The 14,686-nt window shown below is 53.2% G+C and overlaps 1 protein-coding gene across 1 annotated transcript in view; it reads left to right on the top strand.

Moving 5' to 3' along the window:
- Window positions 1–11,481, top strand: part of EPHB1 (EPH receptor B1) — an 85,528-nt gene extending 74,047 nt beyond the window's left edge. Inside the window, exons 16-17 of the mRNA XM_040613332.1 lie at window positions 103–1,489; window positions 11,102–11,481. Of these exons, the coding sequence (XP_040469266.1) occupies window positions 103–211 (109 nt within the window). The 3' untranslated portion in view covers window positions 212–1,489; window positions 11,102–11,481. The remainder of the gene's footprint in view (window positions 1–102; window positions 1,490–11,101) is intronic.
- The last annotated feature ends 3,205 nt before the right edge of the window (window positions 11,482–14,686 follow it).

The following is a 14,686-nucleotide window of genomic DNA, read 5'->3' as shown; positions in this document are numbered from 1 at the left end:
TGGAGCAGCTGAGCTTACATCCCTCATCTCGCTTCAAGACAGCAAAACAGATGTAAAGCCCTCAGCTGCCCATTGATACTCCTCCATCTGTCTGCTTTCCAGAGACCTCCTGAGAATAGGGGTGACTTTGGCCGGGCACCAGAAGAAGATCCTGAACAGCGTCCAGTCCATGCGAGTACAGATGAGTCAATCTCCGACCTCGATGGCATGACATCCCTTGTTCAAGGGGAGGGGACGGGGAGGGCATGCAGCGGAGGGGCAGATGTGGGAGGGGAGGAACTGACGGGCGCTGCAGGGAGCATTTGGAGAGGTGCTGCCGCTGCCCGGGGACTGTGACCGCAGACGAAGGATGTTCCTGGGACTCATCTCTAACTGGTGACTTCCGTTCCTCACCAACAGAAGCACACTTACCAATGTCATGGGGAACAGCGTATAAATACATATAAATATGTACAAATCATATATTTAAAAAAAAACAAACAAACAAAAAAAAACCCAACACAAAAAACAATGAAGACAAACCAATGTGTGTTGGGGAAGCAAACCCAAACCCTAGAGACCAGACTCCAATCCCACCACCACTGAGCAGTGGTCAAAACTGAGAAGGAGGAAGGGGCTGTTGGGGAAGGGAGAGGCATGAGATGGAGCATCCCGTCCGGACAAACCACCTTCCTTTTCTTCTTTCACCCTCCCTCCCTGCCCTGGCCCTCCCTGCTCACCTCGCTCCCCTCTCTGCTCATGAACCGGGTGGAAGTGTCCTCAGACGTCTCCGCAGCTCCCTGCCATCCTACCCGGGTGCCACTCCGGCAACTACCAAAGGACTTCGCTGACCACTGCATGGGGGTTCCGACTCAGTCCAGTTAATGTCTTCATATTGAAGAAGAGATGTACCTTCAATAGAAAACCTTGGTTTGGTTTTGGTTTTGTTTTTTTTTTTCTCTTTTGCTTGCATTTTTTTTGCAAAAAGGAAAAAAAAGGATTAAAAAAAAATAATAATCCATCCTGGAAAACGGAAAGAGGTGTTCCCGTGTGTGTGTGCGCTTGTGCGCGTGTGTACGTTGTCAACCTACCGTGGACTCACTGCTTGTCCATAACCGAAGATCACCGCTGACCCTGTGGCCAGCAGCCGGCTGGTTCCCAGCCCGGGGTGGGGGCGTGGGATTGTACCCGCAGCCCCCAGGAGCGGGAGGTAGCAGGGAATCACCCGGCGGCATAGCAAGTGCTCAGCCTCCTGCAAGCGGGGATGAGAGGATGCCAAGGGCCGGCCAGCGCGGCAGGGACAGGACGGGACCAGAGGAGCTGCCGCCTGGTTGTGACTGGGTTGGTGTCTGCTGGAGAAGGAGGAGAGATGCTCTGGGAAACAGACTGCTAAGGCCTCCAGAGCCTCGGCGATGCGCAGAAGATGGCTATGGAGAACTTTTTTCCCCCCATCTTGTGGACCTGAGGATTTTGATATTGATTTACAGACTTAGGTTTCATGGCTTCAGAGGTAGGTCCATTTGTCTCGTGTGCCTTTCTGTCCATCTGTCCGTCCTTCTCGGTATTTTTCTGCTCGCTTTCTTAAAGCCTCTCCCAGTGATTGTTTCCCTGTTTAATTTGTTTGTTTATTTGTTTTTTGTTTCACCATTGGTCTCCTTTGCAAATTGATCTAGTTAAAATCACTAGACGCGTGTCAGTGTTTACACAGAATATTGTAAGACTGGGCAATCTAACATCCCTCTGTGGATCGCACTGAGAGTTTATCAAATGAATGAACTCTTAATAAGGCTTTTACTTAGATGATTGTGTGTGAGTTGTAATGATCCATCACCGTGCTCTTGCAGGCACCGTGCTGGCAGCAGGCAGCACCCATGTGGCAGGGGGAGCGGTGGTGCGGGCGGGCTGCCCAGCCGTGCCTCAAGGACTGCCAGTTCTTGCCGTAATTTAGTGGTGTGGTGGCTCATACGTGTCAAGAAACTCTCCGTCCTCACGCATCCATCCCCACCGTGGGGATGCCCCACATCTGCCTGCGCCATGGGGGTGCCCTGCATCCATTCCTGTCACGGGGATGTCCCACATCTTCTGGTGCCCCAGGGATGCCCCAAGTCCAGCTGTGCTGTGGGGATGCTCCACATCCATCCACACCATGGGATTGCTCCACATCCATCTGCACCATCGGATTGCCCTACATCCATCTATGCCACAGAGATGCCTCACCAGATTTGTTTGCTGCCACCGAACACAAAGGAACAAGCCCTTCCTCTGCCTGCTACCAGTGCCTGTCCGCATGTTCTGGGTGTGAGCATTGCCCCCCGTGCTGGGGCCCTGGGGGTGCTCTCTGGCTCGGGGGACCCCCGTGTGTGCCAGGGGAGCAGTGCTTGTTTTGGGAGGATGGCAGTTGACACCACCAGTAGATGAAGGACTGGTGATGGGGTGTTCTTGACACCTCCAATTTTATTTCTTTGAATTGTCTAAGGAAGACGACGCACCGCTCTGCTGGAGAAGAGGAAGTAACAAGATGCAGGAATGAGCTTGTTTCAAATCACTGAACTTTCCCCAGAGAAAGAGGCAGAGAAAAACACCCCTTGTTTACAACAGCAGGGACTGCTCCTCATCCTGTCTGATAGACGATCGCTAATACCTCTTGGGATACTCATGGCCCAAATCTGTATTCCAGGATGTTGTCACACCGAATACAACATGCAGATGGAGTGGGTGCCGTGCATACTAATATGCCGCCTCACCACATTGATATTCGCCGGCAGTGAAGGATCCTTTGTGGGGTTTTTTATGATTTCTTTTTTATTAGAAGGAAGCTAAAGGCATTTAAAGAAACGAATGAGAGCGACACAGGCTAAATATCAAAACTCCACCTTTATGACTCCCCTGCTGCGTGTCGCCTGGCCGCACAAGCACCTGTGAGGCAGCTGGTCCTGCAGCCCCGCTCAGCATCCTCTCTGCTCAGCACCCGGGGCTGGAAGGACGATGCAATGGCACCTTTTTAAACATAAAATCTTTAATATGAAGTGTTCAGCAGTCTTGCCCATCCAACCCAGCAGAATGGGTACCCATGAGTGAATAAACCATGTTGTCCAGGTGCTCAGATGCTTTTGGAGATACAGAGTCCTCCTTTACGTCTTGGTTCAGTTTCCCGGGATGGATGATGCTCATCACTTCCCTGGCCCTCAGCTTGCTCATGCTGCCACACAGCTGTGGACGAAGTGCCGCTGCTCCCATGTGCGTGGGAGGGTGGCTGCAGGCAGGTTTCTGGCTGGGGAGAAAGTTGCTCTGCAGGCGTCGGTGTGGGAAGGAAACACATCTGGGCCCCAGGACTGCTGCCGATGGAGCAGGGAGAGGCGGAGTGGCACGGTGTTTGCACAGCGCAGGGAATGGGAGGGTCCACCCTGACCTCTTAAAACTTGTGGGATGCCTTCCAAACCCTCGTTACACCCTGATGATGGCTAACTCAGCCCAGCACTCGCCCACTCTTCTTTTTGGCTGGAAGGCAAGGAAAAACGGGGCTGCGGTGTGAGTTGAGGGCTGTGTCGGGTCTAGCCTCATGCAGTCTCTCCCATGCTCCGTGGGCTGGGTGAAGATGCTGATGCCATCATCCTTAGAGGTGATGCCTTCCAGACCACTCTCAGCCCCAGAGAAGTTTCGTGCACCACCCGAATCTCACCCATAGGGAGATCAGCAGGAGGTCAGGGTGGCAAGTCCCCTCAAGAGGTGACACGTGGCCGCACCAGTGCCCATTGGCAGTACCAGGGCTGTTGGTCTTTCCACCTTGATGCTTTTTCCCAGCTGGCCAACATCTGATGCCTCCTGTGCTGTGGCGTGGCAAGTGATTTCCATATCCCACTTCTTCTAACCCGTTCTCTCCACAAAGGTGGCATCTCTGCCTCGTGCTGGGTCAGCAGGGTGAGTCCACCAGCAGTGGCTCAGGGACCTGGAGACATCCCCTCCAGGGTCATGCGAGAGCCCAGCAGCAGGCTGATGGTGCTCAGGGCTGAACAAGGAGACTGAAGGTGGTGCAAACAGCTCCCCTGGGTGATGAGCTGGCCAAGGAGGTCCCCGTCAAGATGATACCTGAGGGAGGGCCACCTCCTCTCCTGCCTTTCAGTAAAAGGCATTTCATCCCAAAGGGAAGATTTCACCAAAAGCTGTCAGTTTTCTATCTGATGGAAAACAAAGGGGAAAGTGCAAAACAGTAATGTTTGATTTTTGCTTTTTCTGGGGAAAAAAAAAGCCAAACATAAAAAATTCAGAACACTTCTAACAGACCATTTTACTTCTTTAGAGCTTGCTCTTTCAAGGAAAAGGTGTTTTGCAAACTGGGAAACTTTTCTGTCCAGGAGTGACAGCGTCATCCCTGTCTGGCCATGACAGCGGAGTTGTGTGTCTTTGGACTGGCCCTTCTTTTCCTTTGTCAGATGCCAAGGAGGAGGCTTTTGCTGGAGTAGGAGGTGCAGGGCACCATCAAAGAGGTGCTGATTAAGTCAAGGCTGGCTGCCAATATTTGCTTCTCTGCATCAACAGGAGACTCCTGGGCCCTTGGCAATAGCTGTGCGACTGCACTGTCCAGGTCATTTAAGAAGTCTCCTGCATTAGTGATGTCATGGAGAAGTGGTCAAGATGCTCTGGCTTTGCCCTGTGCAGAGATGGGGTGTGAAGCTGCAGGCAGCGGTGGGACCTGAGGCAGGAGGCTGTCTCTTACAGCTACTGCTGTGTTTCTGTGGACTGAGGAGTGATGCAGGTTTGGATCCGTTGGGTGCTTTGCCAACACTGAGGGGCTCTGCCAAATGTGGGAAAGAACCAGTGAAAAAAAAAGAAAAATGAAGTCGCTAACTGTGGTCTAAAAATGGAAGCTCCCGTTTCACGCCTGATCAGTGCTATGGTTGGTGTTGGAGTTCCTTTCTTCAATCCCAAAGGGAAAGGGATAGCTCAAAAATTTTTTTACTCCCCCCCCCCCCCCCCCCAAGTTTTGATTTGCACAGAAATAAAAAGAAGAAATAGGCATTTCTGATCAAAGTGAACGCACCCCACAGACCTTTCCTCCAGGCTGGGTTTCATCCATCATACAGGGTCCTGGTGGGTTCATCTGCCATGTACTAGTTCTGGGAGGTGCCCTTTGCTGGTGGACCCCACTGGGACGGATCCTGGTCCCTGGCCACCTCTGCTAGTGGAAACACGGCTGTGACTCCTTGCTCCTCTGGCTGCATCCCATCTCTGCGCTGCACGGAGATGTGGCCGCTCACCCAGGTCACCTCTGAGTGAGCCCACCTCACGCTCACCCTGATCCCATCCTTTCAGGGAAGCGTTTTGCAGTTGTCAGCTTCTCTACGTTTCTATGGCAACTGCAAAAACCTCAGCCCTTTTGTGTCCTTTTTAGGTTTTTTTTTGTGTGTCTCTGTCAGCTTTGTCTTTTTTGCATGTAGCATTACATCAAAAAAGGGATTTTTGCTACAGAAATGCTTCTCTAAGCTTGGGCCATGGTCTTGGTGTGAGAACTGATGGGTGAGATGGTCACGTCTGGACTGGGTGTTGCCAGCTGGCCTCACATTGCCCCCTCCCTTCTGCGTCCTCCGGTGCCAGCCCTGCTGTGTTGCTCCCCTCATCCCCCCACCAAAATCCCCCTTGGCAATTCAGCTGCATTGTTTCCCCCTGGGCTTTGCCCTGTCTTTTATACAGCCCCATCCCTGGCAGGCTGTGCCATGCACGATGGAGGAGGCAGCAGCAGCAGCAGCTCTCTCAATAGCAGTAATTAAAATGAGATGCTGTGCCACTGCAAGCGAAGGTGAACTCAGCCACTCGCACATCCAAGGCGAGAGGGAGCTTTTGAATGTGGAAGAGCAGAACGTATTAATAGCATTATTATGTGCCTCTTTCTAGAAAAAAAAAAAGGAGTGTATTTTACGCCATTTAATGACCTTCGAATTAACAGTTCTTTGAAAGCACTTATGTATATTTAATTTTAAATGTTGCTGCAAGTCAGAGCAGGGCTTGCGATGAAAACAGCAGGCAGCTGGTTTTTAAATAAGACCGACAGACCATTATTTCTGAGCCTGTCAGCTTTTGGTGCTTGTAGTGCTCCTTCCCCTAGGAGAAAACAGGGCTGTCGACCGCCCGTCCCCCTTCCCTTCTCCTCCCTCTGCTCCAGGAACTCCCTGCACACAAGCCTGAGCCCTGTGGGATCTCTCCTCTGCTGCTTTCTGCTCTTCTGCAGGGTGATGGCGTCTTCCCGATGAGCTGGTGTGGAGGGTGCTGCTCCGCGCTGTTTGATTCGGAGCGAGGGAAGGGTTGTTTTGGGGCTGGTTTGCAGAGGTCTTGTCGATAAAGCTGTTGCATCCCTGCCTGCCATCCGAGGACATCCTTGTGGGAGCCAGGCGAGCATCACAGCTGGCCCATGGCCCAGAGTAGGTCATTGGGCATCACCTATGAAGGTTTATTTTTGCATCACCACCACCTTTGTTTTGTGATGGGGATAGATACATTTGCTTTCGTTAGGGTCTGAATTAAGGCTTTTGCCTTTGATCCATAAAAGCTGCCGATACATTTGAGCCACTCTCTGTTCACTTGCAAATCATTGCACCTGAACATTGAATTTGACTTTAAAAAAAAAAAAAAAAAAGAAAGGATCAATCAGTTTCTTAGATGAGGAATGGATTTACAGACCCTGTGGCAGATTTTCAAGCTCTCGGAAGCATTAACATCGCTCCAAGGCCACCTGTCCTTGTTAAAGTGCAGATGGAAATGCGGGTGGTTGGGGCCAGGGTTTCACATCCTGCCTGTGCACTCATCCAGGTGCTGTGTGTCTCCTGCTCCCGTAACGTCCCCTCTGCATGGGGAGCTGCAGGGGGTTATTTAATGCCTGTGTCATCATCTCCTTTGGTGCCTCTTCTATGAAAGATCCTGCCAGGGTGAATGCTGATCTAATTACAGCTTGGGTGCCTTCCAGATTATTTTCAAAGAGCCTGAAGGAGACCTTCTCTGGTACTTCCCAGTGAGTCTCCTCTCAATTTTGGAACAGCCAGAAACTTCTTGAGCGATGACAGAGGAGAAGCAAAGTCCACACTGATGGGACCCCCATAGCGAGTTGTTTCATCCCATCGGTGGTTTCTCCATTGCTCCTGTTCTAGCTTATGTTTTCTATAGGATTAGTTTAGGTTGGAAGGGACCTGTCAAGGTCATCTAGTCTAACCCTCCTGCCCAGGGGGAATGGCTGTGCCTGTCCCAGCTGAGCTCAGCCTCCTCCAGACCCTGTCTCTGGGAGGTGTGAGAGCTGCTGTCATGTTGCGCTCTCCCATTTTTGATGCCCTTGGGCTTTGGTTCTGCATCTGTGTCTCAGGGAGGTCCCCTGGCTCGTGTCCATGTCGTTGGACCCTGATGGGCTGTGTTGCTATCCCAGGATTGGGCATGGAAAGGAGAGCGGGCATGGCTGCTCTGGTCAGGAGAGGGCCTCGTCTGCTTTTTATGGTGGAAGGGGATGTGAGGTGGGAACCAGGCACTGCCTTTGGGGACTGTAAGTATCCAAGGCATTAAATCTCATCTCTTGGCTCATGTCAAAGAAGTAGATCGGTGCTGGGGAGGAGAGCACATCTGCCTATGGTGACCATGGTGCCCTTCATCTGGGCCTTTCTGGATTGTCAGAGCTGCTCTGGGGACGGTGTCCCAGGGCCATCCATCCACTTTCTCTGGCTGTCCTCCATGGAACAGCATCGTGAGCATCCCTCCAGCCTAGGCGGAGCTGCCCGCTCCCTCCCCATCAGTGTCTGAGCTTCTCCGCTACTTCTGCTCTCCTTCCTCTGGCCGCTGGCATTTAAAACGCCGTGAAGCCCTTGGCTGCCTGTCCCCTGCTGCAGCGGCTGGTTGAGGGGTGTCACCGGGTCCCGGCAGACCCTGACACACAGACAGCAAGCGGCGGGGTAGCCAGCTGCATTGCTGGGCGAGGTGACCGTGGATGGGGTGGCCCTGCTGGTGGCAGAGGCAGGATGGCGCTGAGGGCTCCTGGCCCATCTCTGGAGGGGAGGTGCTGGAGGAGGTTAATCTGAACAAACCAGCCGCCTGAATTTTAAGTGGATTAGCTGAACTCCGTTTGTTCCCAAAACAGATGTGCCCTTTTGGGGCAGATGTGGAAGTGGATTAGGCAAAAATCTACTTAAGGCTGTGTTAATTCTAGATAAGTGTAGGGGATTAATGCCTATCCACTTAAAAAAATTAATTGGAGTGAACTTTTCTCTGTGTCCCCAAATAAACAAGGCTCAGCAGCTTTCCCCGTCCACCAGCCCCAGCTGTGGCTTTCCTTTCTCTGCTCTCCCAGCCCCACATGGTGCCCAGGAGCTGACGTTGCAGTGCGGGTGAACCTGCTCCTCTCTTGATGATTATCCTCAGGGGTCTCATTAGGCAATTGAACCCTAGCGTGAAGGTAGGGGAGGGAGGGCAGGAAAATTACGGTTGCCATCAGTGCAATTATCAATGCTAATTAGCACCAAGCGGGGCTGACAGTGGGAGGTGCAGACCATGCCAAGTGCTGTCTAAGGAGCAAGGTGAGCCTCGCGTCAGAAACGTGGGCTGGGGCCTTGCGGGGGCTTCATGGACAGGTGGCTGCCAAGTGTGCCCACTTCAGTTTGTTTATTTTTCCCCACCACACTTTGGGTGAACTTCTTCCAGATTCCCCAGCCTAAATATTTGGGGGGGGAAGGTCCACAGCCAGAGGCTGCTGGCAGTCGGGGGCTCAGCCTCCCGCCTTCAGGCTGGGGTTAGTGCCCAGGCAGCAGCGCTGTGTCCCGACCGTGGTGGTGCTGGATGGGGACGGGGCCCTGGGAGACCCCTGCCCCGCTGTCCCAGGGGAGCGGTGGTGAGGTGTGACTCCCCTTTGCAGAGGGGCTGGGTGAGGGCAGTGGCTGGGCCACGCACGGGGAGGCCGTGCAGGAGCCTTTGGTGATACGGGGATGGCTTTGGGGCGCTCCCAGAGCTGGGGGCAGCTCTGCACGTGCCGCCATCCCTTTCCCGCTCCCACCTGCTGCTCCCCTTTTCCACGGCAGCGCTCGGGAACGCAGCTGGGTTTGCAGTGCTATCCATCCTTTGAGCGCTTCGGGTATTTGCGGTTCTGCCCAGGCTGCCCCGTTCCCATGGGAGTGGAAGGGGAGAGCGCCCCAAGGCCAGCACGCTGCCTGCACCCCAACCACACCGTTTGCTCCCCTACGGCCACGCTGGTGCTGATAACACCTTCCCTTATGGGATGCCTTCTCATCTCAGGAATGTGGCCTTTTTATTGCTGTTTGTGTGACACCAACACTTACAGGCTGAGATCAAAGCCCTCCATGCCACGCTGCTTTGCAGGGGCTCCCATGCTGAAGCACAGGGAGGAGGGTGTGCAGTGTGGGGGGTGATTCGGTGGCTGCATACCTGGGGGATGCTGGACCGTGCTGCCCCCTCCCTGTCCTCCCCCAGCTGCTCATGACCTGTCCCTCAGGTCCTTTGGAGTCGATCCTTTGGGATCGGCCCAAATCATCGGTAGCTGCTCCCAGATCATTTTTGCCAGGACGAAGGGGTGAGCTGCAGGTGCCGTGGCAGAGCTGCCCCACCAGCCGCCCTGCCAGGGAAGGCGCAGGCTCCCCAGGGCATTGCAAACCCCCAAACCCTTCCTGGCCCCGCTGCAGCCGGGCGGGTTGGGTGGCTGTGGCTGAATGAGCTGGGAAAGGCCACGGGGGAAGGCGGTGGCAGAGCCGGGAGCAGCGCCCGCGGCCGGAGCCATCGCTCGGCTTCAGCTTTAATGTGGCCAAACCCGCAGCTGATATAAATCACCGTCACCCCACCGACCTGGGTGCAACCACCTTGATTTATGCCGGTCCCCGAGGACCTGCCCGGCTCAGCAGCGTGTTCAGCGTCGTCTGCTGTGCCCTGCATCTGCTGCCTTTTGTAAAACATTATTGGAACTTCTGTTGTCGATTTTTTTTCCAGCCGTTTAGCTGTTCTGCTCCCATTAACATTAATGGGAGCTGTGAGACCCAGTCTCCAAGCGAGGCATTGAAAATGGACCCCGGTGCATAAGAAATGCACAGTGATATCTTTTCCCCCAGTTGAAGCTCTTTTTTCTTTTTTCTTTTTTTTTTTTTGTTTTTAAGATAATCTCAATTTCTCTTATTCTTTCTCCCATGCCCCTTTTTCTGCCAAACACTAAATTACTAAATAAAAGTTTCATTACTACCTGGGTTTGCTAAAAAAACTATTTTCATTCAGGAGAATGATGAATTTTAATAGGACTGAAATGTCAGACACAGCTGGAGTTGTTTTTTGAAAGCAATGGTGTATTTGGAGAGGCAGAGAGACGCCCAGCAATAATTAACACCAGTGAGCCCCAGTTATTGGTGGCCCAGCAAAGGGACACAGCGGTCAATTGCTTTGTTATTTAATGTGGCACCTTTATGTTTCCAAGGTGCAATTGTATATTAAAAGCATCTTTGCCTCTATGAAATGGCTAAATAATGGGATTTTGCTGCTGCGCGGCACTTCTTGGTTGCAGGGTGAGAAGGAGGCACTCCTGGGGCTGCTCTTCTGGTTCGGAGAGCTTCTGGCTTCCCCCCCCAGCAGCAGCGAAAAATGGCTATTTTTTTGTGTTACATTGGAAAAAGTGATTTCATGGTGCCTGGTAGTTTGCTTTCGCTTTAGACCGGGGGGATGCTCATATTGCAGGGTGGGGCATGGGGAACATCTTCACTGCTGGGGGACATGGTAACTCTCCCACCCCCAAAGTCAAGTCTCAGCCTCTGCTCTCTGAAGCATCTCGGCTTCACAAAGAAACACGTCTCTTCCATTCTATTTTTTTTCCCCTGAGGAAAAATTGAGAGCTTTCAGTGAAATCATCACTTTTCTGACAGCATATTAATTAATCGCTGCTTTTTGTGGGTTGGTTTTTAGTTTTGGTTTGGGTTTTTTTTTTTAGAGAGGCTGTATCTGTCGTGAGAAGTCTTTGGGTTTCGCTGGGTGCAGAACTCACCGGCCGGGTTGTGGTGGGTCCCAGCTGCGAAGGAGCAGCCTGTGTTTGTGGGGAGGTGCACCATCTCCCAGCACAGGACGTGTTTATTCTCACCCGCTTTTTGTTTCCCTCCCTCTTGCCTTGCAGGGGCGTTGAGTCCAGCATTGCAGCCGGGCAGCAGCACCAGAGAGGGGATTGACACCGGTCCCCAGGGACCGCTCCCCCCACCTCCCTGCCACCATGAGATGATGCTGATCCGGGAGGTGTCCACAGTGCCCCGGCAGCCCTGTCCCCCCCGAGCCGCGGCGTGCCCTGGGCCAGCCAGCCGTACCCTGTCCTGTACATAACCAGTGAGATGTCTGTAAAAGATTTCAACCCTTGTAATTTTTTTTGCCCTCCTCCCCCCACCCCTCCCCAGCCTTCCACCAATTTGTTGATTGTGTTGAAATTGTCAGAGTTTGTAACAGTAACTTTCAGAGAATATTGTACTAAAGAGAAAATTGCACTCAATAAAAATGATGAAATAAGCCTGATCCCTCTCCTTCCTCTTCCCAGGGGTAGCCTTTCTGCTGCCGGTTTCTCTTCAGCTTGGAGCTGGGTGAATATTTGCCATGAATATTCATTTGGGGAACTGGCAGTGCTCCATCGCTCCTTGACTTACCTCGAATTTTGATGTCTATCAGATTTGGCTCTCTGGTTTGTAAATGAAGTGACTTTATTCTCGGCGATCCCTATCGGAGTTTGCTTGCTGCAGAAAGCCAGGAGAAGGAATTTTCTTGGCACGGGTTTTTCTGCGAAGTACGTTTCAAAGCCCTCATGTGCAATCGCTCAGAGAAGCCATGCTGGAAGCACTGACTGGGATGAAAATGCTGTCTGCACTGGGGGAGCGTGGCGGCTCCTGGCTTCCCCTGTCTTGCTGGAGCCTGTCCGTTGAGAGGCCATGCTCAGCCTGAACCTGGTTGCCTGAAGGATTACTGTAAATGATGGCATGACAATGGATTCTTCCTTTTGCATCAGCTACACTCGGGCATTTTATCCAGCGGGGACCCCACAGCCCATCCAGGTGATGCCACCTGAGGGCAGCTGACCCTGCTGGCGCTGGGTGACCCCAGGGAACAGTGTCCGGCTGGCGGCGAGGGCTAAAACGGGAACGTTTTGTAAAGGGATAGGTCTAGAAATACGCAACGACCCCAGGTGTCTGGGGTTCAGAAAGCGGAGCTGCTGCTGAGAGGGCTTTGGAGATGGGGGTGCGGGCTTCCCATGGCCCGTGCTGTTGGGGTGGTCTTACAGGGAGGGAGGCGGCAGCTGGTTCCGCCGCAGCTGGGGCTGGCACGTCCCCCCGCGCCCTGCTGCCCTGTCATCTCAGATCAGCCGTATTGCTGATGCGGGGCTTTCTCACGCCTGCTGTCGGGAGGTCTCTGACTTCTTGCTGGTCTCCAGGGCCATTAATTGCTGGGGGGAGGGGGGTACTTTAGGGGGTTTTGAGCAAGTGAGTTCCACGTGCTCGCAGTGACGGCTCCAGGTCCCTGCAGGCAGGGCTCTGCTGCCCTGGGCTCACACGCACAGTGAGCTTTGCCTCACGCTGTACGCAGGGGAAGAATGGCAACTCCAGAGTAACTGGGGTTTTGGATGTTTTGGGGAATTGTTTTGGTTTTTTTTCCAAGCCCATCTTGACAAATGAAAGCAGAAGTGCCTCTGCCATAAAAATCCAGCCTCCTGGCAGGTCTTCGGACATGCAAGATGCAAACAGGCAGCGGCTGATGGAGGGCAGAGCTGAAATTGTTTGTGTGTATTTAATTGAGTAGAGACTTGATTTAATGGGCTACTGGTGTGGTTTAAATGAACATTCATGTTTCTTGACCCCCCCTGGGATTTGGGGCGCAGGGAAGTGTATCCCTTAGACAGGTCGCCCCGAGGTTTTCCCCTTAAGTAACCTAAAGACATTTACAGCCTGTGCTTAACATTCCCAAAGTAGCTTGCCTGGGAATAGCCTTTTAATAGGGTCTGGAGGAGCCCTGCTGACAGTTTGATGCTTTAATGGGCTCGGAAGGGCGGCAGCTGCGCGGGGTCGCTGCCGGAGCCCGGAGCCGCTCAGCAGAGCCCGGCTTGGGGCTGGTCCTGTGCTGGCCGGCAGCATCCTGGCCTGGGGCCGGCCAGACGGACCCTCACCTCCCTCGGACCGGTGCATACAGCTGCGGGCTCTGGCCCCTCTGTCCCTTTTCCCAGCCACCAGTTTCGCCTGCATCCCAGCTGGAATGAGATGTCATTTACCCAGGCCCCACAGAGTCCAAAAAAACTTACGCTGAGCTTTGAATATAGACACAGGCGGCTGTCACAGCCGAAGCAGAGACTAACTCTTAAAATGAAAAATCTTTCCTTCATGGCTCTCGGGTTTGAAAAATGGAAGCAGCATGTTGGCTCCAATTACTCTGCAGCAGCTCCCAGAAATTTCAATATACCTGATACTCTGACACACCAGCTTGATGCCAGCCTAACTCAATCACCGTCAGTAGAGTAACTCCTGATTTACACCACTGCAAGCAGAAAACTGAGCCGGGACTGCTCTCGACACGGGAGGCACGATGCTCCATGGGGTGCAATGGGGAGGGCTGCCCCCGGCGGGGTTCAACTGGGGGGTCTGGTGGAAGACACTTGCTCTTACTCCATCGCTGAGGGGCAAGCTGCTCCCTGCAAACAAGGGAGAGCTCTGGGCTGAGGACAGCCCTGGCCAGGAAGGTATCGGCTGCGCAGAGACGTGACAGTGAAGGAGGGGGAGGTCTGAGGCACACAGGTTCCCAGTCCTCTCCCACCTCCCCTCCGTCCCGCGCTTGGCAATGAAAGACAAATAAAAGACAAGCCCAAGAGGACTATAGGCTAAATTGTAATTGGAGCAATATGGTCCGATTATAAAGTTATGTGCCAACCCGCGTTAAATGATATCATCTGCTGGAATTACTGGAGATGCCACACGCCTGTTAAAAGTGCTGGGTTTTTCCTGGAGGATGGAGCCAGGAGGACTCGGATGGAGCAGGGCTGAGGCTGCTGCTGTGTTGAAATCTCCTCCAGACCCTGTGGGAGAGGTTTTCAGGGATGCTTTTGAGAAAGCCACCTCCTGTCGCCAGCCAAATTGCTTGTTTATCAGGTCACACCACATACACCTAAGCGACATGCATCGACGTGTGTGTGCGTGCACAGCCACACACATGCACAGCTCGCATCCTCCCTGTGCCCCAAGGTGCTCAGGACAGGGCAGGATTTACTCCATTTAATTGCTTCTGGCTGGTTTCCAGTTACCACCTTGATTAAAACTGCATGGCCACCCAAAAGCCAGTGCCAGCGCCAGGAATTGAAACCCCCAGCTCTGTTCCAGAGCTGGTTGGGCAACTCCTTGATGCGATTGTTTCTGCTCACGCTCTGGCATGAGGACATCTGCGCATCTCCGTGCAGGGATTGCCCACAGCATCGTCTATGTGGCACCCTTGGGCATGACGAGCAAGGAGATGAGCAAATCGGTAGCAACAGCTTCGGCTTGCAACACCTCTCCTCCGCAGTGGATTTCTCTGGGCATTTTGCATGAAGCCCCCTTTGCATGAACATGCTCTCACCAAGCTAACTGAGAAAAGGGGTCCACCTCCTGTGATTTGGGCAGGAGGGAAGGCAGCTTTGAGCTGCTCCTCTGCTGCGAGCTGGGCTCCTCTGCCCCCACCCTCAGCAAGGGAGAGGATGCAGGAT

Source organism: Falco naumanni, chromosome 13, assembly GCF_017639655.2.
Source record: "Falco naumanni isolate bFalNau1 chromosome 13, bFalNau1.pat, whole genome shotgun sequence".
In the NCBI taxonomy this organism is placed as follows: domain Eukaryota; kingdom Metazoa; phylum Chordata; class Aves; order Falconiformes; family Falconidae; genus Falco; species Falco naumanni.
The sequence above is the reverse complement of the archived record's forward strand: the minus strand, read 5'-3'. Positions and strand labels throughout refer to the sequence as shown.